Source organism: Suncus etruscus, chromosome 1, assembly GCF_024139225.1.
Source record: "Suncus etruscus isolate mSunEtr1 chromosome 1, mSunEtr1.pri.cur, whole genome shotgun sequence".
NCBI lineage: Eukaryota > Metazoa > Chordata > Mammalia > Eulipotyphla > Soricidae > Suncus > Suncus etruscus.
The window spans coordinates 173,259,223-173,284,645 of NC_064848.1; the positions used below are offsets into that span (position 1 = coordinate 173,259,223).

A 25,423-nucleotide genomic window follows, 5' to 3' on the forward strand; every position below is an offset into this window, starting at 1 on the left:
CATCAGAAATAGTTCCTAGCAGGCTTCGGGAAACATATGGGATGCCAAGGATCATACCCAGTCCATCCCGTGTCAGCCACTTGCAAGGCAAATCGCTCTGGTCACTCTTTATTCTAAAAATGAATGAAATCATCTGGTTTTTGTTCTTCCCCCTCTGATTTACTCAGTTTAACCTGATACCCTCACAAAAAAATAGGGACAAGAATGAATTATATTCAAATCTACAATAATTTAATATATAACTAAGTACTTCATTAGACATATGTCTAGCCACTTATTTTTTAAAATAACTCATCACTGAAATTCCTGCTGAAAAATATGAACTTGATATCTACATTACATGATCATGCCCAAACACACTCCCAAGCATAGAAAAAAATTATATTCACTTTCTAAGAATTTGTTTTTTTTATTTTTTTTTTTTTGGTTTTTGGGCCACACCCGGTGACGCTCAGGGGTTACTCCTGGCTATGTGCTCAGAAGTCGCTCCTGGCTTGGGGGACCATATGGGACACCGGGGGATCGAACCGCAGTCCGTCCAAGGCTAGCGCAGGCAAGGCAGGCACCTTACCTCTAGCGCCACCGCCTGGCCCCCAATTTTTTTGTTTTTTTTTGGGGTTTTTTTTGGCTTTCTAAGAATTTATATTTGCAATATTTAGACAGAGAACATACCAGAACATTTCAAAGACTTTTGAGAATATTCCCATTTTGAGAAGTCTTGTATAGTAATACAAAAGTGGAAAACATTTTTAAAAAATTCAGTTGGGAAAAAAATGCAAGAATTCTATAGAAAAATTAAAAATAATAAAAATGAGATTCTAAAAAAAATAGAAGCTGCCTAAAAACTTTTGAATTTCAGTAAAGGCAGTTTCTGGGTTGGAAAGCAGGTAGGGAGTTTGCTTTGAACGCAGCTGACCCAGATCTGATCCCCGGCATCTAATGTGGTCCCCCAAGCCTGCCAGGAATGATTTCTGAGTACGGAGCCAGGAGTAACTCCTGAGCATCACCAGGTTTGTCCCCAAAAACAAAAACAAAATAAAGACAGTTGTATTTCCTGTTTTATCTTCCTTTGTGTTTGTCTCTTCAAAAGCAAATCACTCCTGATTAAGTCAAGTGGCCTGAGGTCTCAAACTGGAAGCCCACCACAAATCGCTAATCATATTTTGAATGGCTACACAGTTTTATAAAGTTGAACAACTTTAAATGAAGAAATAAGGGGCCAGAGCAATAGTACAGAAAATTTGCCTTACACACAGCCAACTCGGTTTCAATCCTAGCATCCCATATGGCTCCTAAACCCTAACAAGAGTGATCCCTGATCATAGAGCCATAAGTAAGCCCTGAGCATCACCATGTGTGACCCAACATTCCCCTCGCCCCGCCTTCCACTGAAATGATTATAGTTCTGGCTTCTTGGGGCCGAAGAGATAGCATGGAGGTAAAGCATTTGCCCTTCATGCAGAAGATCATCGGTTCGAATCCTGGCATCCCATATGGTCCCTGAGCCTGCCAGGAGCGATTTCTGAGCGTGGAGCCAGGAGTAACCCCTGAGCGATGCCGGGTGTAACCCAAACTCCCCCCCCAAAAAATAGTTCTGGCTTCTTTTGGAAAGATGCACAATGATTCATATTGCGTCTACATTTCTATAGAGCAGCAATCAATATTCAGAAAGCTGCCATAATTATTTCTATAATTATAAGCTAAAAGTGATACAAATATAAAATTGAATGACTTTTATATTAATTTAACATATAACTTGCACATTTATAAATTTTATATATACATGTAAATATTTTACATATAATTTTGAAATATCAGTATCATGCATAATGAGAAAAACACTAGAAACATTCTCAGCAAATCTCAAAACAAAACAAGGCTATATTTCCAGTGTGCCTGGAACAATCCCCGATTATATCTGCTGTTTCAACTTAATAATAATGCCCACCGAAAAAGAAACTGTGGCACTGGAATGTTGCTAGTGCTAGTAGTATCCATATAGGTATGTGAAACTAAACACCTGGGATTCTATAATACAATAAACTAAGCATAAATTAAAAAATTAAAAATAAGTGGCTGGGGAATCAGGTTGGCAGACAGATTAAAGTGTTAAAAACTTGGAAAAAAATAAAAAATAAGGAAGTACAGCAGAAGGGCATTAGACTTGCATGCAGCTGACCCAAATTCAATCCTCAGAACCTTCTATGGTTTCCTAAGCCCACCATGAGTGATTCCTGAGTGCAGAGCCAGGAGTAACCCCTGAGCATTGGTGGGTGTGGCCCCCATAAAAAATAAAATTAAAAATATGTTTTCAGAGGAAAAAAAAAACGGACTAACTAGCCCTGTTGGGGGCACTGTCAGCAATGGGGAGACATCCTTCCCAAAATTAGAAAAACTAAAATACTACTAGTGGCAAAAGGAAGAAAAAGGGGTATGGTATAAAATAAACAACATAACATAATCATAAAGAACAAGTATAAAAAAATCAATTCTCAAGACCAGAGAAACAACTCAAGAGACTGAACAGTATACTTTGTATGTGAGAGTCCCAGATTAGATCACTAAAAATATGGTCCCCCAATATTCCCAGAATGGTCCTCAAACACTGCACTAGCAGTGGCTCAAGCATCACCAGAGTATTCCAATATATTTTAAAAATAAGAATAAGTCGGGGCTGGAGAGATAGCATGGAGGTAAGGCATTTGCCTTTCATGCAGGAGGTCATCGGTTCGAATCCCAGCGCCCCATATGGTCCCCTGTGCCTGCCAGGAGCAATTTCTGAGCCTGGAGCCAGAAATAACCCCTGAGCACTGCCGGGTGTGACCCAAAAAACCACAAAAAAAAAAATAATAAGAATAAGTGGGGCTGGAGCGGTGGCACAAGTGGTAAGGCATCTGCCTTGCGTGCACTACCCTAAGAGGGAATGCCATTCGATTCATCCCCCCCCCCTACGTCCCATATGGTCCCCCAAGCCAGGGCCGATTTCTTAACACATAGCCAGGAATAACCCCTGAGTGTCACAGGGTGGGTCCCCAAAACAAACAAACAAATAAATAAATAAGAATGAGAGAGGCACCACAATGTCTGCAACTGGTCAGCTCCATAAACTCATTTTATTCTAGAAAGAGATGAAAACCAAGCTGCAAAAACTTGTGGTTACACTGGCTTCATAGCTGAAAACTGGGGCACTCTCAGGAGGAGAGGCAAGCCAAGTTCCCACCCATCCTGCCAAAGCCTCACCAGCTGCACCCACTATCCACAATCATAGCTTAGCCAATGGCCCAATTTCACTACTTTACTACTGATCTCTGCAGAGATCAACCAAATTCCAGGTAAGCTGCTATTTGGGCTAAGATCACCAAGATTTTGTCAGAGTGAGTAAAGATATCCTCTTCCCCACCCCCACCTTCATCTTCTCATATTTCTGGAAGATCAGGCACATACCATACAGCCACTGCTGTTACCAGTGACAGAGCTTGGAATTCCGAGATCATGCAGCCGTATATGCAGCCATGACATCTCCAAATTTTTTAATATTCTTATCCCAGTAGGAACACACCAAATTAAATGTCAAAATGGCATAGAAGTCACTAAACATTAAGAAACAAAACAAGGGGGCCGGAGAGATAGCATGGAGGTAAGGCGTTTGCCTTTCATGCAGGAGGTCATCGGTTCAAATCCCGGCGTCCCATATGGTCCCCCGTGCCTGCCAGGAACAATTTCTGAGCCTGGAGCCAGGAATAATCCCTGAGCACTGCCGGGTGTGACCCAAAAACCACAAAAAAAAAAAAAAAAAAAAAAAAAAAAGAAACAAAACAAGAGGGCCGAAGAGATGGCATGGAGGTAGGGTGTTTGCCTTGCATACTGAAGGACAGTGATTTGAATCCCGGCATCCCACATAGTCCCCCAAACCTGCCAGGAGCGATTTCTGAGTGTAGAGCTAGGGGTAACCCCTGAGCACTGCCGGTGTGACCCCCCCCCAAAAAAAAAAAAAAAGAAAGAAAGATCAACTAGCAACAAATACCCTAGTAAACCTTCTGACAATTACTAAATGACCTTATTGCTAGCTCTTTTTTTTTTTTTTTTTTGGTTTTGGGGTCACACCCGGCAGCACTCAGGGGTTACTCCTGGCTCTATGCTCAGAAATCGCTCCTGGCAGGCTTAGGGGACCATATGGGATGCCGGGATTTGAAACACCAACCTTCTGATTGCAAGGCAAATGCCTTACCTCCATGCTATCTCTCCGGCCCCTAAATGACCATATTGTGAGATATAACAATTTTCACAAATTTTCTTTTGCTGTACTTTTTTCCTTAATAATTTTATCACCACTTACCTGTAAATAAACAACATAAAATATATCATTCCCCCCCAAAAAAGGAGGGGGGCCAGAGAGTTAGCACAGCAGTAGGACATTTGCCTTAGCTTAGACACAGTAGGATGGTGGCTTGAATCCTGCAGTCCCATATGGTCCTCCGAGCCTGCCAGGAATGATTTCTGAGCTTAGAGCCAGGAGTAACTCCTGAGTGCAGCTGGGTGTGACCCAAAAACAAACAAAACAAAACAAAACAAAAATAATATAAAACAAAATAAATAAATAAATAAATAAAACAAAAAATAACATATGTATATAATTTTGTGCTTGCCAAAGGGGCATGCTGGTGGAAATTCAGGTACAATGGTGGAGGGAATTTTATACTGGTGGTGGATTGGTGTTGGAATATGCAATAACAGAGACAAATGTATTATGAACAACTATGCAAATCAGTGTTTAAATAAAGTAATTTAAAAAATAATAAAAAATTTTAAATATTAGTAGTCAATTCTCTTCCATATACTATCATGGATTTTTAAACTAAACAATTGTAAAATATACATGTATATTTAAAAGAGCAAAATAGTACAAATATTTTTAAATAAGGAAGAACTAGGCATGTAAAATATTAATGATCAATAATATACAAAACTGTATAGGTCAACAAAAAATAAAGTCTAGAAATAGAAATTCATTCATTAAGAAATTTAATTTTGGGGTTTTTCCAGAGTTCAGGGGTTACATCTAACCTTGCACTCCTGAGTCACTCCTGATGGTACTCAGGGGACCATGTGGAATTGAGCACAGGTCAGTCTTGTGCAAGGCAAGCACCCTGCTATACTATCTCTCCAGCCCTTTGACTTTTTTTTTTTTTTTTTGGTGATGATGGGGAGATTTTAGGGTCACCCAGTGGATCTTAGGACTTATTTCTAGCTCTGTGCTCAGGGATTACTACTAATGGGCTTGAAGAAACCATATGAGGTCCTGGGGATTGAACCCAGGTTAGCCATGTATATGACAAGCATCCTAATCACTGTAATATTCCACCAGTCCCATATTAAGGAATTTAGAAAATTATAAAAGCATAATGATCATCTCTCAAATAAATATGGAAAAATGTAATCAATTAGTGATGTTGAACAACTGGGTGATAATACTGAGGAAAAATTATATGTCCATAATAAAAAATTATGTGTTCAAAATTTATTTATATACATTTAGAAGTTTTACTAAATGTGGCTGAATCCCAAATGTAAAAATAACTCAGAAATCTAATAACATTAAATCAAAACTTTTGGTGCCAGACCAACAGTACAATAGGTACACCACTTGCCTTGCACAAACCCAAGGATTCATTCCTAGAATCCCATATGGTCTTTATGCCCACCAGGAATGATCCCAGAGGGCAGAGCCAGGAGTAATAAACCCTGAGCACAGCAAGCGTACCCCCTACTCCACCAAAAAAAAAAAAAAAAAGGCAAAACCTTTTACATAATAAAAATCATTATTATGGATCAAGTGGACATTTGCCTTGCATTTGGATGATCAGGGATCAATCCCAGCATCTTATATGATCCCCAGAGTCCACAAGGAGTGATTCCTGAGTACAGAGACAGGAGTAACCATTGAGCAGGATGTGCCCCCTGCAAAAAAAAAAATCATTATCAACCAATCTAAATACCAATAACTAGTAGAGAAAAATGTTTACTATGTATTTGTATATTTAAGGTTGTGGGGCACCAGGGGCAATTCTGTGCTTACTCTTGGCGTTGTATTCAGGGATCACACCTGGAATACCTGGGAAACCATATGGGATGGAACCAGGGTTGGCCATGTGCAAAGCAAGCACATTATCCTCTGAAAAATGGCTCTGACCTAAGTTTTTACAATTTATAACACAAATATGGCACTAATACTAAAGAACCCATGTGAGAAGCTGAGGTGAGAATTCAGCAAGTAGGGCAAACACCTTGCACACGGTCAATCTGGGTTCTCTCCCCAGCAACCTGTATGTTCCCCCAAGTGCCACCAGGAGTGATTCCTGAGTGCAAAGCCAGGAGTAACTCCTGAGCATTGTGGAGTGTGACCCTCCCCCAACAAGAATTTATGAAATAAGAAAATAACCAACATCTACCCGGCAAAAAATACACTTCATTCAAAATAAAAATAAATAAAAGTTCAACTGGATAGCATTTTTTTTTTTTTTTTTGGTTTTTAAGCCACACCCGGTAACGCTCAGGGGTTACTCCTGGCTATGCGCTCAGAAGTTGCTCCTGGCTTGGGGGACCATATGGGACACCGGGGGGATCGAACCGCGGTCCGTCCAAGGCAGCGCTGGCAAGGCAGGCACCTTACCTTTAGCGCCACCGCCCGGCCCCAACTGGATAGCATTTTTAACCAAGATCAAAAGTTCAAAGATTCCAATAACACATCTACTTGTTAGAAGCAGGGGAAAGTAGTATTCGTGTATGTATAGATAGATGCACATGTGCGTGTGCATCATATATTAAAAAAGGAATGCAGACTTAGATAGTTTTCTAATTTGATGGAAACTAAAACCCCACAAATCCAAGAAATTCTATGAAATCCAAGGACTGTAAACACACATGCAAGTACACACAAATGCCAAGATATCTCTTAATTGATACCTGAAAGCTAAACAAAGATAAAATCTTAAAAGCTATAACACAAGGTCCTCTTTAGAAGCTTACAAAATAGGAAAAAAAAATCCCAACTTTTAAATACTACATGAAAGAAAATATAATCTAAATATAAATATTTGTGCAGTCTTTCAAAACTAAATGTTATAATCCATATCAAAATTACTAAAACATTTCTTGCAGAAATTTAAAAAAAATTCCATTCTAAGACTCTTGGAATGTCAAGGGATCCTGAACAGTTAAAATAGCCTTAAAAACAAAGTTAGTTGAGGCCGGAGACATAGCACAGTGGTAGGGCATTTGCCTTGCAAGCGGAAGCCGACCTAGGACCAACGGTGGTTTGAATCCCGGCATACCATATGGTCCCCCAGGCCTGCCAGGAGTGACTTCTGAGCAGAGAGCGCCTGGGAAACCATATGAGATGCATGGGATGGAACCTGGGTTGGCCATGTGCAAAGCAAGCACATTATCCTCTGAAATATGGCTCTGACCTAAGTTTTTGCAAGTTTTATAAATTTATAAAATTTATAATTTATAAAAAGCGCCGCCGGGTATGTACCAAAAGCAAAAGAACAAAAACAACAATAACAACAACAAAGTTAGTGGTCTTTCAGTTCCTGATCTCAAACTGTACTGATATTTCAGAGTACATACAAGCATATAACCCCAAAAGAAGAGGAAGAAAAAAATTCTACAAATATAGTATGATTACTCTTGACCAGAATGCTAAGACCATTCAATGTGGAATCATCTTTTTAACAAATGGTCATATATCTTGGAAAGATATATGTTTACAAGTAAAACTGGACTGTAGCCTTATACTATATGCAATAACAAACTAAAAATAAATCAGAGATAAAACTATAAAAACTACTTCAAGGACCAGAGCAGTGGCGCAGCGGTAGGGCATTTTCCTTGCACATGGCTGACCTAGGACAGACCTCGATTCAATCCCCAGTATCCTATATTGGTCCCCCGAACCAGGAGTGATGGCACCCATATGGTCCCCTAAGCCAAGAGCGATTTCTAAGCACATAGCCAGGAATAACCCGAGTGTCACCAAGTGTGGCCCCCCTCCAAAAAAACTAATTAGCAAAAAAACTACATTGAGAACTATCCTAACAATGTGAATGTATGAGGGAAATAGAAAGCCTGCCTAGAGTACAGGCAGGGGTGGGGTGGGGAGGAGGGAGAATTGGGACACTGGTGATGAGAATGCTGCACTGGTGATGGGGGTGTTCTTTACATGACAGAAACCCAACCACAATCATGTTTGTAATCAAGGTGTTTAAATTAAAAAAAAGTGGTAACGCTCAGAGGTTACGCCTGGCTATGCGCTCAGAAGTCACTCCTGGCTTGGGGGACCATATGGGATGCCGGGGAATCGAACCACGGTCTGTCCTAGGCTAACGCTGGCAAGGCAGACACCTTACTTCTAGCGCCACCACACCGGCCCCAAATAAAATATTTAAAAAAAAACTTTTAATGATTAACCTTGTGAATATTTAAAATGTGGTCCTTTGACTAGAATGATGTGCATTAAGCATAATAAAATATACATTTAAAGGGACATAAACATACAGTAAAAAAAACTACTTCAAAACAATGGCAACAGGGGCTGGCACGGTGGCACTAGAGGTAAGGTGTCTGCCTTGCCAGTGCTAGCCTAGGACGAACCAGGGTTCAATCCCCTGGAGTCCCATATGGTCCCCCAAGCCAGGAGCGACTTCTGAGCGCATAGCCAGGAGTAACCCCTGAGCGTCACCAGGTGTGGCTCAAAACCAAAAAAAAAAAAAAAAAGGCAACAAAAGTAAATATTTTAAATTATCCTATGAAAATTAAAAATTTTTGTCAAAAGATACCATAAAACCAAAGAAAAATGAAAATTCATAAAATTGAAAAATATTTTCAAATAACATATACATTTAATAAGAGACATATCCAGAATATATAAGGAACACCTATAATGCAATAACAACAAAATAACCCTACCCAAAAAAAAGGCTAAGAATGTTTTAAATAAACAAATATTAAAAAGTCAATAAAAACATAAAAACATTGATAATCATTAGAAATTTTTTTTTTGGGCCCAGAGAGATAGCACAGCGTTGTTTGCCTTGCAAGCAGCCGATCCAGGACCAAAGGTGGTTGGTTCGAATCCCGGTGTCCCATATGGTCCCCCGTGCCTGCCAGGAGCTATTTCTGAGCAGACAGCCAGGAGTAACCCCTGAGCAACGCCGGGTGTGGCCCAAAAAAAAAAAATTTTTTTTTTTTGAAAAGTCAAACACAGGACCAAGAGATAGCTCAGTAGAAAAAAAGAAAAAGTCCTGCCTCACATATGATCCTTGCCCATATGCACAAAGTACACTCTCAGCAATTCTATTGGTCAGGGTCTCTGTTCCTGTAACAATGTATATCAGGCACACAGCACTCATCTTTAAGTAAGCACTTGGAGTGTCTTTACCATTCAGCTATTTGAATATACATTCTCATCCTTAATACTTGTCATATACATGGATCATACTGGAGTTGTGCTGCTTGCAATTAATGTTTGGGGTGTCACATTCCTTTCATTGTGATTTTTGTACCCATTCTGATTGTTAGTGCTTGTGGGGCTGGGATCATGGTAGTGCTCACACGTTCTCAACAAGGGTTTGCACTCCTGGCTGAGAAGCTTGCCTACATTTTAGTTATGGAATTTTCTAGGGATTTATGGTCTTTAGTCTTTTTTCTTTTAATGCATAATTTTTTTTTATTTAAACACCTTGATTACATACATGATTGTGTTTGGGTTTCAGTCATAAAAGGAACACCACCCATCACCAGTGCAACATTCCCATCACCCAAGTCCCAAATCTCCCTCCTCCCCACCCAACCCCCGCCTGTACCCTAAACAGGCTCTACATTTCCCTCATACATTCTCAATATTAGGACAGTTCAAAATGTAGTTATTTCTCTAACTAAACTCATCACTCTTTGTGGTGAGCTTCCTGAGGTGAGCTGGAACTTCCAGCTCTTTTCTCTTTTGTGTCTGAAAATTATTATTACAAGGGTGTCTTTCATTTTTCTTAAAACCCATAGATGAGTGAGACCATTCTGCGTTTTTCTCTCTCTCTCTGACTTATTTCACTCAGCATAATAGATTCCATGTACATCCATGTATAGGAAAATTTCATGACTTCATCTCTCCTGACAGCTGCATAATATTCCATTGTGTATATGTACCACAGTTTCTTTAGCCATTCGTCTGTTGAAGGGCATCTTGGTTGTTTCCAGAGTCTTGCTATGGTAAATAGAGCTGCAATGAATATAGGTGTAAGGAAGGGGTTTTTGTATTGTATTTTTGTGTTCCTAGGGTATATTCCTAGGAGTGGTATAGCTGGATCGTATGGGAGCTCGATTTCCAGTTTTTGGAGGAATCTCCATATCGCTTTCCATAAAGGTTGAACTAGACAGCATTCCCACCAGCAGTGGATAAGAGTTCCTTTCTCTCCACATCCCCGCCAACACTGTTTATTCTCATTTTTTGTGATGTGTGCCATTCTCTGGGGTGTGAGGTGGTATCTCATCGTTGTTTTGATTTGCATCTCCCTGATGATTAGTGATGTGGAAAAAGAATATGGGAGGAATTACTTTTCCCAACTTTAAACTGTACTACAAAGCAACAGTTATCAAAACAGCATGGTATTGGAATAAGGATAGGTCCTCAGATCAGTGGAATAGGCTTGAATACTCAGAAAATGTTCCCCAGAGATACAACCATCTAATTTTTGATAAAGGAGCAGGAAATCCTAAATGGAGCAGGGAAAGCCTCTTCAACAAGTGGTGTTGGCACAATTGGATAGCCACTTGCAAAAAATTAAACTTAGACCCCCAGCTAACATCATGTACAAAGGTAAAATCCAAATGGATTAAAGACCTCGATATCAGCCCCAAAACCATAAGATATATAGAACAGCACATAGGCAAAACACTCCAGGACATTACAGGCATCTTCAAGGAGGAAACTGCACTCTCCAAGCAAGTGAAAGCAGAGATTAACAGATGGGAATATATTAAGCTGAGAAGCTTCTGCACCTCAAAGGAAATAGTGCCCAGGATACAAGAGCCACCCACTGAGTGGGAGAAACTATTCACCCAATACCCATCAGATAAGGGGCTAATCTCCAAAATATACAAGGCACTGACAGAACTTTACAAGAAAAAAACATCTAACCCCATCAAAAAATGGGGAGAAGAAATGAACAGACACTTTGACAAAGAAGAAATACACATGGTCTTTAGTCTTGGTGCTTGCACATAACTGCTGTGTGCCTGAAATACATCCACAACAACAAAAATATAGTTAAAATGGTACATTTTGTTACATATGTTAAGGCACAATTTTCTCCCTTTCCTTCTCCTAGTATTACTACTAGGAGGGCCATATAGATATCTATATGCTTTAGTTGTAGTGCTCACCAGTGACCACATGGGCAGTACTTACTGGAGGTGGCATACTTTAGTTGTGATGCATTTACAAACTTGATTGTGGTGTACTGGAAATCACACACTTTGTTGGGTCCTAGTTTGGGGATCACACTCAGCATGTGCGATAATGCTAGAGGGCAAACTCTCAACCTCATGCATAAAGGCAGGAATTTTTCTTCTGTATCCTATCCCATGGCCCCGTATGACTTTATTATTATTTGAAATAAGATGGGTAGGATGATTGGTAACTCTTTTGCTTTTAAAATCCCTTTGGTCACATCTAGTGTTGCTCTGGACTTATTCCTATCTTCATTCCTATATTGATGCTGGGGAGGCTGTTGTGCCAGAGATCAAACTTAGTACCTCACACATGCAAAGTAAGTACTCTACCACTAAGTCACAACAGCCCAGTAACAGTTCGGTTTTAAAGATAAAACTTTAGGGACAGAGTGATAGCACAGCGGTAGGGCATTTGCCTTGCATGCAGCCAACCCAGGATGAACCCAAGTTCAATCCCAGGCATCCCATTTGGTCCCCCGTGCCTGCCAGGAGGGATTTCTAAGCACAGAGCCAGGAGTAACCCCTGAGTGTCACTGGGTGTGGCCCCAAAACAAAACAAAGCAAACAAAAAAGAGATAAAACTATAGCAGAGAACATGTGTTACCTGCATTATAACAGTTGAATATTGAAGTTCTTAAAGCTGAAGAAAAATGTATACAAGATAGAAAATAAAATCAATAAAAAATTGAAAGACATCAGTAGCTTAAAAAACAAAACAAAACAGGGGGCTGAAGCAGTGTTGCTAGAGGTAAGGTGTCTGCCTTATAAGTGCTAGACTAGAATGAACCTTGGTTTGATCCGCTGGCGTGCCATATGGTCCCCCCAAGCCAGGAGCTATTTCTTTTTTTTTTTTTTTTTTGGTTTTTGGGCCACACCCATTGACGCTCAGGGGTTACTCCTGGCTATGCGCTCAGAAGTTGCTCCTGGCTTCTTGGGGGACCATATGGGACGCCGGGGGATCGAACCGCGGTCCGTCCTAGGCTAGCGCAGGCAAGGCAGGCACCTTACCTCCAGCGCCACCGCCCGGCCCCCAGGAGCTATTTCTGAGCTCATAGCCAGAAGTAACCCCTGAGCGTCATGGGTGTGGCCAAAAAAGAAAAACCAGGAACAAGAAATTATTTTCTGACTTTTTTAATCTCTAAGAGGTAGCCAAAGCTGACTCCAGTTTCCACTTCCAAATCTAAGCAACTTGGAAGTCACCGTTGAATCCTAGAAAATTAAATGGAGAAAAACTGACAGCATCTCTTGGGTTCACAAGTGAGAGAAGAGGCAACACAGGGAACCAATGAGCCCAATATTGGAGAGACATGCAGATGAATATGGGAAATAATTTATAGGAACTAAAAGACATGGAAACCAATAAAGGAACCAGTGACAGGCTGGGAAAACTTGAACTGTAAGTGAAAAACTACAGAGGGCTCAACATACACAACGCTTAGAGTTAAAAATTCCAGGGATACTCCTGAGGAAACCCCGATAATATGAGATTTACCTCCTGGAGCCAGATTCTCACACACACACACACACACACACACACAAAAAAAAATCGCAGGAGAAATGGGAAGGATGGGAAAGACCCATTTTGAAACATGCCAGAGCATTCTACTTAACAAAATCTACCCTCGGGAAAACAAATCAACGGGAACCTAACCTGCTGGAGTGTAGTGTGAACTCAGCAAGTTGAGGAAATACCCAACTCTAGCACTTCTGGCCTTCTACAAGAGAAGAGAAACAACAACTCCAGTCCACTCTAGCCATCCTGAGCCATTAGGGCTGGGGGATGGGGTGGGGTAGGAGACTGAGAAAATCTTGTAAAGTTTACAAACCAGAGATGAAGGATCATTAAAAGACTATGGAGGATTAGCAGACAATTCCCTTTGTACTGGACTACTCACCATCAAATTACTAAGGACCTACTGGCACTGTTTACTTTATCCACTGTATTATGTCTGGTTATCAAAATGTGGTTTCAGTACTCGTCCTTTCTCCAGCCTTGTCAACATTCATTCTATTTTTTTTTTCCTCTATGGGTTTGACTATTGTACATATAAGTAGAACCGTTCAGTGTCTGTCCTTTCGAGTCTGGCTTGTTTCACTTAGCATATTACTTCCAAGACACATCCATGCTGTAGCATGTTAGAATTTCCTGTTCTTTAATGACTAAATTGTATTCTGCTGTATATACTGCCTAGTAAGCAATGAAGTCATGTGTACAAACACTGCAGTACAATGTCTGACCTTAGCAAGCACCAGAAACAAGCATATTTGTGTGTGAGACCATGTTCATTGCACTAACCATAAAGGAAAGGGAAACACATAATACACTTCATACATTTCATAATATAAAAAAGAAGAAATTTAAAATGAACCTCCGATGCTGAAGTAGAATTGAATATATTGTTGTAAGTACATAATTTTTTTTTTGTGTGTGGTTTTTGGGTCACACCCGGCAGTGCTCAGGGGTTACTCCTGGCTCCATGCTCAGAAACTGCTCCTGGCAGGCACGGGGTACCATATGGGACGCTGGGATTCGAACCGATGACCTCTTGCATGAAAGGCAAACGCCTTACCTCCATGCTATCTCTCCAGCCCCGTAAGTACATAATTTTTGTGTATAAAATAAAATATAAATATTTTCTGTGCATTTCTGCAACAGAAAATAATCCAATTGATTATGATAAAATCCAAAATCTGAAAGTTAAGGAAATACTGGGGAAATGCTGCAGACTAAAGATAGCAACAACAACAAAAAAAACTAAATATTATACATGATCCTGAACTCAACCCTCTGTCCTGAAATTTTAGTAAAATGGTGCTAAGTACAAAGTGGTATTAAATGAAAACAAGTCAACTTTAAATTCCAGATTTTTATAGTTATATGGTTCTATAAAGCTATATGGTTATTGTAAACATACAGAAAAATGCATTACTGATTAAGAGGTGAATCCTAGCCCTTGAATCTTTTTGTTTTGTTTTGTTTTTGGGGTCACACTCAGAAATGCTCAGGACTTACTCTTTTTTTTTTTTTTTTTTTTTTTTTGGTTTTTGGTTTTTGGTTTTTGGTGCACACCCAGCATTGCTCAGGGGTTACTCCTGGCTGTCTGCTCAGAACTAGCTCCTGGCAGGCACGGGGGACCATATGGGACACCGGGATTTGAACCAACCACCTTTGGCCCTAGATTGGCTGCTTGCAAGGCAAACACCGCTGTGCTATCTCTCCAGGCCCAGGACTTACTCTTGACTGAACTCAGGGATCACTCCTATCAGGACTCAAGGGACTATTTTGGGTGTTGGGGCCTGAACCCAGATCATCCACAAGCAAGAAAGCTCCTTACCTGCTCTACCATCTCTCCAGTCCCTGAATCTTTGTTTTTAACTTTAATTAAAACTATGAGTTACAAAGTTGTTCATAATACATGCATTATTTGCTTTCAATGTTCCAACATCAATCTTACCACCAATGTGACCTTCCTTCCACCACTATTCCCAGTTTCCCACCCATCCTCCCAAGTTTGTCCCCTTAACAGACACAAAATATTTTACTTTATCGCTTGTAACAACAAAATAACAAATTATATTATAAAAAAATATTTCAGTAAAAGAAAATGTGTAAAATAGTAATAATTCACAATGGTGTTATTAAAGTCACTGTCTGAAGATTTACTAAGCTACTTGTTGCTGGTTGAGCCTTTTGTTTTCACTTTTTTTTGTTTTGATTTGGTTTTTGGTTTTTGGGGGGCAACACCCTGTGATGCTCAAGGGTTACTCCTGGCTATGCGCTCAGAAATTGCTCCTGGCTCTGGGGACCATATGGGATACTGTGGGATTGAACCACGATCAGACCTAGGTCAGACACATGCAAGGCAAACGCCTTACCGCTGCGCCACTGCTCCGGTCCCTGTTTTCACTTTTGAGCATGATGGGCTTCTATGCTACTTCTACCTTTAACTTGTGCTCTTACTAGGCTGTCAGTATTATGGAATTCAGAGCTGTTGTGTGGATTGTCTGACTTGCTTTGATGACTGGAACATTAGCAAATATGATATAAACATAGGTTTCAGTAGTATTTACACTATGAGTTTGTTCTCTTGTTACTCCCAGAAAATCAAGTTACTATACACATATGTCAGAATTAGTTTGTTAGACTAGGTGTTCAGAGCAGTAATACAGCAGGGAGGGGGCTAGTCTTGCACATGGCTCCCTTTATCTCCAGCATCCCATATAGTCCCCTGAGCACTGCTAAGAGTGATCTCTGAACACCGAGCCAGGAATAAATCCTGACCACTGCAGGGTATGGCCCAAAAACCAAAATAAAAAGAAATTTGGGGTTAGCACCATAGTACAGTGGTTAGGGAAGGAAGGAAGGAAGGAAGGAAGGAAGGAAGGAAGGAAGGAAGGAAGGAAGGAAGGAAGGAAGGAAGGAAGGAAGGAGGGAGGGAGGGAGGGAGGGAGGGAGGGAGGAGGGAGGGAGGGAGGGAGGGAGGGAGGGAGGGAGGGAGGAAGGAAGGAAGGAAGGAAGGAAGGAAGGAAGGAAGGAAGGAAGGAAGGAAGGAAGGAAGGAAGGAAGGAAGGAAGGAAGGAAAGGAGGGAGAGAAGAAGAAAGGGAGGAAGGAAGGAAGGAAGGAAGGAAGGAAGGAAGGAAGGAAGGAAGGAAGGAAGGAAGGAAGGAAGGAAGGAAGGAAGGAAGGAAGGAAGGAAGGAAGGAAGGAAGGAAGGAAGGAAAGGAGGGAGGGAGGAGAGAGAAAGAAAAATAAGTTTGCTAGACTAAGAGTACCAGCAAACTTCAAAACAACCCCTTAAAGCACGGCTGCCTTGCTGACTTGCAGCTGACCTACAACCAACCACAACAGCATGTATGAGTGGTCCAGCTGAGATCAGCAGAAGAAATGCCCAGATGAACTCAGGCAAAACTGCTGAGCCCCTAAATACTAATAAGCTAAATAAATGGTTGGTTTGTTACACAGCAATGGATAACTAGTTGTGAATGTTAGATAGAAAACAAGGAAAGTATCACATGTTGATACTTAGTTACATTTTGGTGGCTTCCAATTTTTCTTTTAAGAAAAAGGGGCCCGGAGAGATAGCACAGTGGCGTTTGCCTTGCAAGCAGCCGATCCAGGACCAAAGGTGGTTGGTTCGAATCCCGGTGTCCCATATGGTCCCCCGTGCCTGCCAGGAGCTATTTCTGAGCAGACAGTCAGGAGTAACCCCTGAGCACCGCCGAGTGTGGCCCAAAAAAAACAAAACAAAACAAAAAAAAGATTATTCAGGACTGAGTGACAACACAGTGGTAAGGCATTTGCCTTGCACGCGGCTGACCCAGGATGGACCTGGGTTCGATTCCCGGCATCCCATATGGTCCCCTAAGCCAGGAGTGATTTCTAAGCACATAACCAAGAGTAACCCCTGAGCACCATCGGGTGTGGCCCAAAACAAACAAACAAAAGAGATTATTCAATGTCATTAGAAATATAATATCAAATCAACATAATGTTTGTGATTATTTCCACGGATAATGAAAATCTAAAAATATAGTTTTGACCAAAGGCATTTGAATGAGCTGGACTAGGCAAATAACTAGATGAGACAATTAACACTAGAAAACATAAAGCCTGGGGCCAGAGAGAGATAGCACAGCAGTAGAGGGCATTTGCCTGGCAAGAGGCTGACCCAGGACAGACCTGGGTTCAATTCCCAGCATCCCATATGGTCGCTCCCCCCACCACTGCCTAACAGGGGCGATTTCTGAGTGCAGAGCCAGGAGTACCCTTGAGCACTGCTGGGTATGGACCAAAAATCAGATCAATCAATTAATAAAGTTTAAAAAAAAAGAAAACATAAAGCCTGATGTAAGGAAAGAACTAATCTCACTTAACATTTGGCATTGTATGAATATTTACATAATTAAAATAATATAAACATCAGACAGTGGGATATTTTATAGGCAACAGATATTGAAAAAATGGGTTATTACTAGGCAATAAAAGTATAGAAAGTATCTAAAACCAAAAATAGAAATAAAAGCAGTAAAAATACATTAATTAAATATAAGTATTATGAATAAGCTATATTAACTTCAGAATTTGTGGAGAATAGAAGTAGGGGCAGAGGTCTGTATTTTTTTTTTACTAAAGAAATGCAGGACTCTGTTTCTGACTATAGATGTATTAAAAATAACTTTAAAGAAAAAAAGTGGCATGGGGGAAATGAACTTAAGAGAGATTAAGACAAAAAGAGAGAGAGAGAGATTAAGGCACTTGTCTCATAGGTTCAGAAGAAATGAACCTGAGCGCAGGGACAGTAGAGTAGCCCCAAAGCATATGAATATGTCCCCAAACCACCATTAAAAAAACAAACAGAAGGGGCCGGGCGGTGGCGCTGGAGGTAAGGTGCCTGCCTTGCCTGCGCTAGCCTAGGACGGACCGCGGTTCGATCCCCCGGTGTCCCATATGGTCCCCCAAGAAGCCAGGAGCAACTTCTGAGCGCATAGCCAGGAGTAACCCCTGAGCGTCACAGGGTGTGGCCCAAAAACCAAAAAAAAAAAAAAACAAACAGAGAGAAAAGTAAAAAAAAAAAAAAAAGAAAAAGAAAGAAGAAAGAAAGAAAAGAAAGAAGAAAGAAAGAAAGAAAGAAAGAAAGAAAGAAAGAAAGAAAGAAAGAAAGAAAGAAAGAAAGAAAGAAAGAAAAAGAAAGAAAGAAAGAAAGAAAGAAAGAAAGAAAGAAAGAAAGAAAGAAAGAAAGAAAGAAAGAAAGAAAGAAAGAAAGAAAGAAAGAAAGAAAGAAAGAAAGAAAGAAAGAAAGAAAGAGAGAGAGGGCCGGGAGGTGGCGCAAGAGGTAAGGTGCCTGCCTTGCCTGCACTAGCCTTGGACGGACCACAGTTCGATCCCCCGGCGTCCCATATGGTCCCCCAAGCCAGGAGCAACTTCTGAGCGCATAGCCACAGGATTACTCCTGAGTGTTACCGGGTGTGGCCCAAAAACCAAAAAAAAAAAAAAGAAAGAAAGAAAGAAAAAAAGAAACAAACAAACAGGGGTGGGAGAGGAAACCATTCCAAGCATCAATCATAATTTTTATGCTAATAACAAAATTTAGTGTTGCTTTATACATGAACAACCTGGGTTCAGTTCCTGACATTGAATGAGAATCCTGAGCATGAAAGGAGAATCTCTGGCATTGAATAAAGGGTTGAATTGAGGGGGAAAAAATAAATTCCTTGGTATAAGCATAAATTCAAAGAATTATCACAACACCATCATTAACACTTTATAAAATATGGCTTATTCTTTCAAAATGCCTGGCATATGACAATCTTCAAAATTTTTTCTTACTTGAATATTACTGGTAATATTATTTAACATGGGAGAAATTACTAGATGTGGAACCAGTATCATGGAAGTAATTACTAGGTGTAAGGCCAGTGCCTGTAAGTGGTTACAAGAAAAATAAAGGGGAGTGATGGCACAATGGTAGGGTGTTTGCCTTGCACACAGCTGACCTAGGACAAGCCTGGATTCTATCCCTGGCATGTAGTCCCCCAAGACTGCGAGGAGCGATTTCTGAACACAGAGCCAGACGTACCCCTGAGTGCCATCGGGTGTGGCCCCCCCAAAAAAGAGAGAAAAATAAGTATGCTTATTTTTAAGTATACTTATCTTGATGAATAGTATAGTAAGGAGGCAAACAAAAATAGTTAAACCTCTAAATGAATATTGTACAAAAATTATAAGCAAGAATAAAAAAAATGAGCATTGTAGCTAGAGAGAAGAGAGTATGGGGAGCTGGACTAGCATGCAGCTGACCCAAATTCAATCCCCAGCATCTCATATAGCCTCCTGAGCACCACCAGGAGTAATCCTGAAGTGCAGAGCCAGGAATAACCCCTGAGCATTGGTAAATGTGGCCCCCAAACAAAACAAAGAAAAAGAACAGACTTTTGACAATACATAAAACATGGAACCAGGGGTCAGAGTGACAGCACAGCAGCTAGGGTTCTTGCCTGTGTGTGACTAAAATGAGATCTATTCCTGGCACTCTGGGGAATTCCTAAGTACAGAGCCAGGAGTAACCCCTGAGCATTGTCAGGTGTGGCCCAGAAACAAAGACAAAAAAGAAACAAGGGGCCAGAGAGACAGCACAGCAGACAGGATGTTTGCCTTGCACACAGCCAATCAGGTTCAATCCCCAGCATCCCATATGGTCTCCTGAGCCTGCCAGGAGTGATTTCTGAATACAAGAGCCAAGAGTAACCCCTGAGCGCTGCTGGGTGTAGCCAAAAAATACATACATATACATACATATATATATATACACACATATACATATATATATATATATATATATGGAATCAGCCAAAATGCCTGCTGATAAATTACTGAAAAAGTAGTTATTGGGGCCGGAGAGATAGCACAGCAATAAGGCATTTGCCTTAGACGCAGAAGGACGGTGGTTCGAATCCCGGCATCCCATATGGTCCCACGTGCCTGCCAGGGGCGATTTTTGAGCGTAGAGCCAGGAGTAATCCGAGTGCTGCTGGGTGTGACCCAAATACCAAAAACCAAAAAAAAAAAAGTAGTTATTAGATATCATTGAAGATAACAATGTTTAAAGTTATTAGATAAAGAATATTATTCTGGGGGCCAGAGAGATAGCATGGAGGTAAGGCGTTTGCCTTTCATGCAGAAGGTCATCGGTTCGAATCCCGGCATCCCATATGGTCCCCCGTGCCTGCCGGGAGCAATTTCTGAGCATGGAGCCAGAAATAACCCCTGAGCACTGCCGGGTGTGACCCAAAAACCACCAAAAAAAAAAAAAAAATATATATATATATATATATTATTCTGCCACTAAAAATGATGAACCTGCCTTTTAAGACTAAATGAAAGTATCCCAATGTGATTCTGATAAATGATATGAGTAAGAAGGAAAATTACTCATACATGATATACAAACAAAAACAAACATAATGACAAAAAACTAATTCTCAGAGAAGGTGAAAAGTTGGCGGACTACCATATGGAAAAAGGAGTAGATGAGGAAAATACTCGAGTAGAGGGTTTTGTTTTGTTTAGGGGGCCCACATCCAGCAGTGCTCTGGGCTTAGTCCTGGCTCTGAGCTCAGCAATCACTCCTGGTGGTGCTTGACAGTCACATGCTGTGCTGGGGATTAAACCAGAGTTGGAAGCATGCAAGGCTGCTGTTCTCTCTTTCCAATTAGAGAGGTCTTTATCGTGGTAGTATGAATAGCACTAGAATTTTAGTGGAGAAAGTAGTGACAAGCTAAATCCCTGTAATTCTTTAATATTGAAAAACAATTATGTCAATTTTTTAAAAATAAAACAAATGAACAGTAATTAAGGAATAAACTCAAAGGGCTAGTCAGATGCCTTGCTATGCTCCACATCTGACTCCCTGTGTCCATAATCTGCACCATCACTCCCAGATGTACAGTCCTGGTGACCCCCAGGACGACCAGATATAGCCACAGGCTTACAAAAATGTTGGATATCACCAAGAATGGCACCCGGGTCCTCTATGCATTCTTTGGTAGCTGCCCTCCCAATACACACACAAATAAAAAGATATTGGGACACTAAAAAGACAAGCTAAACTTAGATGAATTGACTATATGTTATTGCATCTCCTAATGACCTGTAACCAAAAAAAATGAACAATCTTTCACCCAAATGTCATCTGGAAAAGTTTATTCAAAGGGAGATCATTGAGCAGCTCGAACAAATCAATTATTGAACAGGTTTCCTGAGTGTTCAATTATCCTCTATTCATCAGTTTTGTCACATGAGCAAACTAAAGTTCTCTGTAACTTCCATTCTCTCATCTATTACTGAGAAAATTATAATAACTTTTTATAGGAAATGAGTTAAACTTTTTTTATTTTGATAATTGTCAAAAAAAGTCTAAACAATTTGTATTAACTCACATAAATGAGTATCAATATGTGAATAAATATTTCTGAAGTGCATAGAAAAATTTCTAGCATAAAGTAAAAGTAAATTAAAACCATGAGAATATGCTAATAAAAATCAGTCATTTTATCCTGAGAACCTAAAGGACATCTTTAAAGTATGGGAGGAAGAGAGAAGAAAAAAGGAGCAGTGTGAAGAGAAAAGTGGGAAAGGACTGAAGGCAAAGAAGAGAAAGGAGAGCAGAAAATTTTTAAAAAGCAGGAGTTTAAAAAGGGAAAAAGGAGATAAAACAGTCTGAAGTTTTACTCTGCACTTATCTGAAGGTCAACAGCGCACTCTGCTGGACCTACTTCTTTTCTACAGGCTGGGTAAAATAAAATAAGTGATCAGGGTCAGGATGATGGCTCAAATGGCTGAACCACATACTTTGCATATAGGAGTCTCAGGTTCTATCCCTAGTACCCCATGATACCCTGAGCACCACTAGGAGCAAATTCAGAGCACCAAACTTGAAAGAGTACTAAATGTAGCCTCCCAAAATAAATGAGAGGCCGGATAAATAGTACAGCAGTAAGGCATTTTTGTTACATATGGCTGACCCAGGTTCAATCCCCGTTCACATGCTTAGCTTGTTAGGAGTTATCCCTGAATCAATGTCACCACTGGATGTGTCCCAAAAACCCAAAATTAAAAAACAGAAGGAAAAAAAGCCTTAGCTGTATGCTTATAAAACAGGTGCTCTCTGGGACCAGTGAGATAGCATGGAGGTAAGGCGTTTGCCTTTCATGCAGAGGGCCGGTGGTTCGAATCCCGGCATCCCATATGGTCCCCCGAGCCTGCCAAGAGTAATCACTGAGCGTAGAGCCAGGAGGAACCCCTGAGCGCTGCTGGGTGTGACACAAAAAAACAAAAACAAAAAACCAGGTGCTCTAAGCAACTGAGCTGGGACTCCCAACATGTTTTCTTAATAAGTTGCTAAAATGTATTAAATTTACCAACAATTTACTATAATACAAAATGAAAAATCTAAATATTCACTATAACTTTACATTTTATACTGAATATATTTCTCCTATAATTTAATTCTGTTTGTTATGAAGAAAAATGAATATTGAATCTATAGATCATTTTATCTATTTTTTTCTTTCTTTTTTTTTGGGGGGGGTGGGGGAAGGATTTGGATCACACTCAGGGCTTACTACTATATAGGGGTCACTCCTGACAATGTTCAGGGAACCATATGCGATGGACAGGTATCCAGTTCAGGCTGGCCACATGCAAGGCAAATGCCTACCTGCTTTATATCACTCTGATCCATCTGTCAAATTTTCTTCCTAAACTCAAAAGGTATCTAAAATCATATATTCATCCTTTTCATATAAACTAAAAATACCCACGAATAAATACTAACTGATTTTGCAAAAATATTTTCATATGGGGCTAGAGAAAGTACAATGAGGAGGGTGTTTGCCTTGCGTGCAATTGACCCGGGTTCAATCTCCATACCTCAGATGGTTCCCCAAACCCTAAGGAGAGATGCCTGAACTCAGAATCAGGAGTAATTACTGAGCACTGTGGCTCCAAAACAAACAAAACACAAGAGTAGTTTGGTATCTGATAAGCTTATTTTAAATATATTAAATTGGCACAATATAAATACATGTCTTCTTCCAAACATAACAATGAATGTTATCATACGGTTTACTAGAAGTGAGATTTTACTTATTTAATATATCTTCAAACTTACAAAAAACTGCCAGAAATTTCTACCTTCAACATCCTGAGCAGAAATAAATCATCCACCTATGAAAAATCATTTTATTTCTAAAGAAATAAGGAATTACACCTTAATCTATCAAAGAAAATGCATAAAACAGATATTTTTTTCAAATACTCAATGAACCACATAACAAAAAAAAAATCAAGAATATCTGAAAACTGGGCCAGAGTGGTGGTGCAAGCAGTAGGGCATTTGCCTTGCACTTACTAACGTACAATGAACTGCAGTTCTAGTCCCCGCATCCCATATGGTCCCCCAAGATAGGAGCGATTTCTAAGCACATAGCTAGGAGTAACCCATGAGCGTCACCGAGTGTGGCCCAAAAAGAAAGAATATCTAAAAACTGAAAACTAAGTCAGCACTATAGTTTTGCTTATGAATAAATATTGACTCTATAAGCAGAATCAGCCATAAGAAACCTTAATAGATTTTTTTTTATTGTTGTTATTTTTGAGTCACACCCACCTAGGCTCAGGAGTTACTCCTAGCTCTGAGCTCAGAAGTCACTCCTGGCTGGTTCAGGAGACAATATGGGATGCTGGGATTCGAACCGGGGTCTGGCCTGTGTTGGCCGCATGCAAGGCAAATGCCTTACTGCTGTGCTATTGCTCCAGCCCCCATTTTTTAATATTTACTAATTAACAATAAACCTAAATCCTCAAAATTATTAAAGCACTGGAGGGAATGACTCCTGAACAATGCCAGATGTGACCATAAAACCAAAAAAAAAAAAAAAAGATAGGGGCCAGAGCAATGGTACAACAGGGAGGATTGTTTCCCTTAAACGAGGCCAACCCAGGCTCGATCCTCAGCATCCCACATGGTCTCCCAAGCCTGCCAGAAGTAACTTATGACGCAAAGCCAGGTGTGACCCTTGAATGCCACTGGGAGTGGTGCCCCACAAAAATAAAACCCAAAAGGTTTTATTCCCAGGGGAAGGGTGTTGGACTTTGACTGAAACTCAATGAACAAATTTGTAACAGTGTATCTCATGATGATTCATTTAAAGAATTTATCTTAAAGAGAGTACTGTAGAAATGCTTAATACCTAACGAAGTAATATAAACAACATCCAGAATTAAAAATGACCAGGGAGGAGCAGTGGCGTAAGCCTTGAGCACTAGCTGAGGACCGACTGCGGTTCGATCCCCTGGCATCCCATATGGTCCCCCAAGCCAGGAGCAATTTCTGCACATAGCCAGGAATAACCCCTAAGTGTCACCAGGTGTGGCCCAAAAAAACAAAGAAAAAAGAAAAATGACAAGGCAGAGGCCAGGGAGGTAGCTCAAAAGGACTTGAGAATAGTTCTATTACAGATAACTACTCTGCCCTACTTGGTATAACCCCACTGGGGTTGTTCTAATAAACCCCAGTCCTGCTGGGCCCAACTAGACCATATTACTAGACTTAAATATCTAACTACCAGGCACACCAGACCACAAATCATCAGGGGTGGCAACTGATCTCGAGTTCAGAGTCCAAAAACAAATAAATATAAAATGTCCTTAATAATTTTAAGTGTATTTAGCAAAACCCAGATTTTTCTTCTTTAAACTGAACAATGAGAAAACTACTTACATTCTGTGAAGGAACGGAGTTTGTCTTTCCTAATGGAGAACTGGGGTTTGTGATATTCCCTGAAGCAACTTTTGTATCTGAGAGGTGTACCTCCTTTTTAACAGAGTGCCGCTTTCTAATCTGTAAATACAAAATCAAAATGAAGAGCCAGAGATATCACAACAGTAGGGTGTTTGCCTTGCACGCAGCCAACCCAGGATAGACAGTGGTTCAAATCCCAAGCTAGCCAGGAACAATTTCTGAGTGCAGAGCCAGGAGTAACCCCTGAGTGCCACCGAGTATGATCCAACCCCCCCCCCCAAAAAAGCAAAATCATAAACAAAAACAAAAATCTGGGCTGGAGAGATAGCACAGCAGTAAGGCCTGTGCCTTGAATGCAGCCAACAGAGGACAGAACCCAGTTCGAAATCCTGGCATCCCATATGGTCCCCTGTGTCTGCCAGGAGCTATTTCTGAATGCAGAGCCAGAAGTAACCCCTGAGCACAGTTGGGTGTGGCCCAAAATCCCCCCAAAGAAAAAAATCAAAATGAATTAATGAAAACTAAAGATAGAGGGGCCAGCGTGGTGGTGCTAGAGGTAAGGTGCCTGCCTTGCCAGCACTAGCCTAGGACGGACCTCGGTTCGATCCCCCAGCAT

General features: G+C 40.5%; 1 protein-coding gene across 1 annotated transcript in view; it reads right to left on the reverse strand.

Moving 5' to 3' along the window:
- The window catches only part of BRIP1 (BRCA1 interacting helicase 1), a 146,321-nt gene that overhangs the window by 103,935 nt on the left and 16,963 nt on the right, over positions 1–25,423 (reverse strand). Inside the window, 1 exon segment of the mRNA XM_049764629.1 lies at positions 24,787–24,906. Coding sequence (XP_049620586.1) covers positions 24,787–24,906 — 120 coding nt within the window.